The 6,354-nt window shown below is 34.9% G+C and overlaps 1 protein-coding gene across 1 annotated transcript; it reads left to right on the plus strand.

Annotated features, from left to right (window-relative positions):
• The first annotated feature begins 1,585 nt into the window (after positions 1 to 1,585).
• LOC109011216 (ferredoxin--NADP reductase, root isozyme, chloroplastic) lies at positions 1,586 to 6,079 on the plus strand. Its single transcript, XM_035689567.1, has 5 exons — positions 1,586 to 1,845; positions 2,057 to 2,113; positions 3,025 to 3,357; positions 3,703 to 3,922; positions 5,094 to 6,079. Exons 1-5 carry the CDS (start codon positions 1,822 to 1,824, stop codon positions 5,591 to 5,593), a joined length of 1,134 nt encoding a protein of 377 aa, XP_035545460.1. The 5' UTR covers positions 1,586 to 1,821; the 3' UTR covers positions 5,594 to 6,079.
• The last annotated feature ends 275 nt before the right edge of the window (positions 6,080 to 6,354 follow it).

Genomic DNA, 6,354 nt, shown 5'->3' on the forward strand with positions numbered 1-6,354 from the left:
TCTAGGGGACTTTAATGGTGCCATTTGTTGAAATGCTGCCTTCACTCTTCATTTGTGAATTTCTTTTGCAGTTCCCTATTCATTTCACTAGTCACTTTCTACCTTACAGGTGTAAGACATTCTTCTATAGCCTTCTGAGATGGGTTTGTAGTGCAGAATATAATAATATATTATGAAAGTATTGATTAAAAGCTGCTTCAATCTCCCTCTGCTTAGTCATTAATCTGCCTTCTAGATCTTTCACTTGCTGAATCCAATTCTTTCTTCTTCTTTGACTTGCAAACGTAAGAAAAGACTTTATTTTTTGGTCACCAAACTGATACCAAGTCCTTTTAGCTCTTTTCCTCCACTCAATATTCTCTTGCTCAAACAACCTGCTGCTCTATCTTGTAATGCTTTGATAACTGCAACGTTTTGTGGTCCCTCATTCATCTGTTCTTGCTAGTTGTTTTGTGATTACATCAATATCTCTTTCTTCTGATCTTTTTTTTATGTTGGTTCCATTGAGATAGAGCCCCTCTACATGCCTGCAATTTGTGTTGAATTCTTTTTAAAGGGTTTTGTCCACTCACCATTCTACCATAGATTTCATTTATGACCACACCACTATCCTCATCTACTGCCCATTTTGCTTCATGTCTGAACATCCATTTCCTTCTCATCTTAATCACATTATCATCTTTCAAATCTAGAAATAGAGGCTTATGATCGAAACACCTAGCAGTTAGAGTCTCAACCTCCCTCTTCCCAAACAATACATAAATTCTTCATATATATGGTAACCCTATAGTAGTACACTACTTTTAAAACCTAAATTACACAATAATCATGTTGGATGCCCTTATTAAAAAAAGATGGGTTCTATTAATTCATCTGTTTTGAGTACTGATATCATAAGACATCTACATCATATACTGTTTATGTAGCATAATATAATTTGAAAGATAAATTTTAAAATTTTGAATATTACAAATCAAAACTTACTATTTAAGTGATGTTGATTTATTTCATCCTTAAAAAACACATACCTTAAAATAAACAATAACGGTTGAAAGTTTATTTTAATCTATATATTTTCACTGTTAAAAAGATTAATAATTGTGCCTTTTTTTTTTTTTTTTTACAATCAATAATTATGTATTGAATTTGAACTAATATTGTCTAACACTTTAATCTAAGCTCCAAACCTTTGGAATTCATATATTTTTTTAAATGAAGGTTTTTTTATCATTTATTTATCTTGGAACATTGCTTTTGGATTTAGAAATGAGTTAATAAGATTTTAGATGAGTTGAATAAAATATTATTAGAATATTATTTTTAATATTATTATTATTTTGAAATTTTAAAAAATTGAATAGTTTATAATATTTTGTATAAAAATTTAGAAAAATTATAATAAAAAAATTATTTATATCAACCTACTATTTACATCGGCCTCAACACACTTAGTGTCTTGAGTTTAAAAAAAAAAAAATTAAAACCATGATATGTAGAGAGTGTAGGCTGATGTATAATCAGTCTCTTATAATAATGAGATTCAATAAGTTAAAAGTGAATTTTAAATCCAAGGGCTTAAAAAAATGATTAACATATAATTAACAAAAAACAGTGAGCAAAATTAGCCAATGACAGTCTGAGAAGCCAAAGGTAAAGCCGTCCTTTGCTACTCTCGAAGGATCATTTGCAGCTGCTCTTCCTCTCCGCTGCATGAGCGAGAGATCGAACCCACCTTATATATTTCGAGAACAATATTGATTCTCCTTAGTCCTCTCTGGTTTCTCCCCGAGTCTCGCTCTCCGAACATCTCTTGATCTCCTCATGGCTCAGTTGGCGGCATCTCAGGTCGACCCATTTCTTTTTTTCATTATATGATTGTGATCCTTACCCTCTGTTTGGCTTCCGAGAAACTGCGGGAAAAGAAAATGAAAGAAACCCAATGATGAATACTAAATGAGATTAAACAAATGCCTCAGCTGGCAAGTGGATGGGGTTTTTGCTGTGCTTTAGACTCTGCCTTTCTGCTAATGTTTCCAGTCTGATGGTTTGTTTTCAGGTTGCTGTGAGTGTTCCTGTTGGGAGCGATTTGTCCACCAGGAGATCCGTGTTTAAGGTTTCTTCAAAATCTTTATATTTTTTCCGTCTAATTTTGTAGTTGAAATGCTTAATGTTACAATCTTCGAGTTAAATGATTACTTATTTCTGTTCGTTCTGTGTTTGGTTATGTCGTGGATCATAAAATTTAAGAGCTTGTTTGGTTACATTCTAGAACATGAGGTTTTGATATTTTTGGGAATTTTGGAAATAAGAACTCATTCCCCATATTCAACTTCCATTGAAAAAGAAAAATCTGTCCTACTCACATTTAATTTCAAGCCATTTAAACTGGAACATCGAAATCCAATCATTTTCTTCAATTAGTTCGGTCCAAATGAAACGATAAAGCAATTGTAAAATTTGTAAAATTTTTGGGAATTTTGGAAATAAGAACTCATTCCCCATGTTCCAACATTACTCACATGTATATCTCAATTTCAGAAGCATAGATTTTAATTTATGTCCATTGCAGTAGAGATCTGATTATGTATTTTTCTTTAGTTCTCAGAGATGAAGTAAAAAGAGAAAAAGTCACTTTCACTGGAAAACTTATCCCTAGAAAAAGCCTTGATCAAAGCAACATTATCCAAAATCTATATTCACTTTTTTGTTTGTTTCCTTATCAAAAACCACTCCGCCACCTCGAATGAGAGCAAGAGAGTGGACTTCAGCTCACAATTCTCTGATTTGCACTCTCATTCATGTAATGCCTCATTTATTGTCTCAACACCATAGTAAATATGTATATAATGTTCATTGTTTACATGATTCTTTACCTATAAAAAAATGCTTACACAATTCTTTGAGAGAAAGATATGATACGATTAATATTGAATGTGAGTTTTACTTTATCATTGCCAAAATAAATTTCCTTGTTTTTTGTATGGTTTGTGATTTCTCAAGGCAACTGTTTTTCATTTTTTGCAGACAAATAGCTTAAACTTTCATGGAAAATCATGGGCACCTTTCTTATCACTGGAATCGAAAACAACAAATGCACGATTGAGAAATAAACAGATAATATGCCAATCAGTGCAACAAGCTAGCGTACCTAAAGTTGTTGTTTCCCCTTCAAGCCTTGAAGATGCCAAAGAGCCCCCACTAAATACATACAAGCCTAAGGAACCTTATACAGCAACCATTGTCTCTGTTGAGAGCCTTGTGGGGCCGAAAGCTCCTGGAGAGACTTGCCATATTGTGATTGATCATGGTGGCAACGTTCCATACTGGGAAGGGCAGAGTTATGGTGTAATTCCTCCTGTAAGTGATTAGTTACCTGCTTATCATTCTCTTTTTATTGTGCTTCTCCAAAGTTGTAGGTTCTCCTTCTAGGCTAGTCATGATAAAGGCATATTATATTGTAGATGGTGTTGTCAATTTCCCATGTTCCTGTCTTTGCCTATGGATCTCTGTTGCTACTGGCTAGGATTAAGAGAATAAATAAAATGATGTAGATTTAGTGTTCCGTTCCATTTGATGGAGAATCTCAATTTGTATATTTATTCAGAATTTATGAAATATTTTCTTGACGTGCTAAAAGGTGTGTATCTCTGAATTAAAAGCATACCATTGTGATATTTGAATAATCATCTCCATGTGTCACAGGGTGAAAACCCAAAGAAACCAGGGGCTCCCAACAATGTTCGTTTATATTCAATTGCCTCCTCTAGGTATGGAGACTTTTTTGATGGCAAGACAGCCAGCTTATGCGTCCGCCGTGCTGTTTATTATGACCCTGAAACTGGAAATGAGGATCCTTCCAAGAATGGTGTATGCAGCAATTTTTTATGCAACTCAAAGCCAGGAGATAAAATTCGGGTCACAGGTACGGTCTACCTTACACCAAAGGTTAAAAGACTTGATTTGGTTTTTTAGAATTTCCTTCACAAGTAGTCAAGGATCACATAACTTGGTTACACTTTCTTGCATAATTTAATTTCTGATGTCTACTAGTTAGTTGATACTTGATGTGTAGCTTATGGGTCTAAAGATTCTACTCATTTTCACAAGTGGATCCAAATACTCTATCAAAGCAAGTCAACAACTTAATGGCATGCTCCTAGTCCAACATTATACAACAAATGGCGTAATATTAGTCACTTACCATGTGATAATGATTGTGACTTATAAAAAAAGTTTAATAGTAATTGTCGTCAATAATTTATATAGTCAGATGGGTTAGTTAACTTAGTTTGGCCATATAAAACAAAAGTTAAGGCAATTTTTTATAGTTTGATGGGGTTACCTCTGGTTGTGATTCGTGAACAGTGGACAAACATGCTGACTAGTAGTTGCACAAGTCCAGAAGGTCAGAAGCCTGGATAGTTTGTTTGATGAAGAAAGTGAGTCTGTATCTATTGGTCAATGGTTATTTTATCTAAGCTTGACATTTGGATGATTATCAAACTTTCACCATCTGAAGGTCAGGAGGAAAGACAATTGAGAAAGTATCATAAATTTATTTGACCAGTAATTTTATCATTCATGCACTGAGATTTCTGTGTTTAGGGTACGAAAAGATTTTACATTGGGACAAAAGGAGACTTTCTTTTCTTTATTACATGGGAGGGCCTGCCAGTGGGGGAAGTGGGTTCAGAATAACGTCATTATAAGCTTAACTAATAGGTTATTCATAATTAATATAAATTGTTGTAATTAACCTGGCTCACAAAGGGATTTTGTTATTGTATAAAGGAAACTTCATGTGACTTATTTTTTGTTAAATTGCTTTGCTTCGATTTTAATCTGTCGATATCCTATTGCTTACATTGTCTTCAAGTGAGTCCTACTTCAGCATTATGGTTTTTAATGATTTCTTAGTTATGATATGGTGGCTGAATTGGTGTTATCTAATTAACAACATGATTACTCTTAGAGGATAGATAGATGTAGTTGTGTGATTGGTGATTCTTTGGTGTTGGTTTTACATAGATATTCAATGTTATTGTGGTCTAGACTTGCTTCTTATCTGTTCTTATTTCTGAATTATCTTGAAGGCCCCTCTGGCAAGATAATGCTTTTGCCTGAAGACAACCCAAATGCCACCCACATAATGATTGCTACTGGAACTGGCATTGCTCCATTCAGAGGCTATCTTCGCCGAATGTTCATGGAGTCTGTTCCTACATTCAAGTTCAATGGTCTTGCATGGCTGTTCCTTGGGGTAGCTAATTCTGACAGTCTCCTATACGACGATGAATTTACGAAGTATCTTAAGGACTACCCAGACAACTTTCGCTTCGACCGGGCCCTTAGTAGAGAGCAAAAGAATAAGGGTGGAGGCAAGATGTATGTTCAGGACAAGATTGAAGAATACAGTGATGAAATCTGTAAACTTTTGGATGATGGTGCCCACATTTACTTCTGTGGGCTTAAAGGAATGATGCCTGGGATCCAGGAAACCTTCAAGAGGGTTGCGGAGGAAAGAGGGGAGAGTTGGGAACAGAAGCTCTCCCAACTAAAAAAGAACAAACAATGGCATGTTGAAGTGTACTGATTTACTTGGTGATTAATGTCATGTATGCGAGTTTCATGAAAATTGCATCAGGCACATTCTGTTAGGTGAGTTGGCTTTTTTCAAATTGCTCAGCTTTTTAGATGAGGAACTTGTGTGACAGTTACCATTTTATCTGTACTACTAAAATAACCATTAAGACAAGTTAGATTCTCTTGGTTAGTACAAATTAAGAGTCCTTTTCAGTAGGTGATCTGAAGTAATCTTGTCACATGACTTGTTTTCAAATAAAAAATTGCAGTATTCTGTCGTTTTAGTTGTCATGTATGGTTGTCATTTCTGTTGGTAAGAATCTGTCACACGTCGTCGGTATCTCTACAAGGATGCGGGTGAAGACGGGCTGGGCTGTTGCTGGGTCTCTTATGTTCTAGTTTAAGTAGTCATATTAGTCGGGGCCTGTTGTTAAGTGGGCCTTAGTTATCTGTTATGCAATTACCCATAAAAAAAAAAAAGTTATCTGTTATGCAATTAAATTCCATACTGGCCTCTTGGCCTTTTGTTTGTCGTTCGGCCCATGGCCTTTATATTTCTTTTTACTTTGGCTGAAGGTACCTGCATACAAGTTCCAAAGACAGTAGTATGTAGGCATATTCTGGAATGATATAGAAATTTCTTTGCCTTTCTCTCATTTTCCTTTTCATTTTCTTGGAGGAGCTACCCTCGAAGAGAGCAAATCAATGTTATCTTATTTTAATTCTTGAGGTGTGTTACAAAGTGGTCTCTAGTAGGGCTGACCGAGAAAC

The sequence above is a fragment of the Juglans regia genome, chromosome 4 (assembly GCF_001411555.2).
Source record: "Juglans regia cultivar Chandler chromosome 4, Walnut 2.0, whole genome shotgun sequence".
Classification (NCBI taxonomy): Eukaryota; Viridiplantae; Streptophyta; class Magnoliopsida; order Fagales; family Juglandaceae; genus Juglans; species Juglans regia.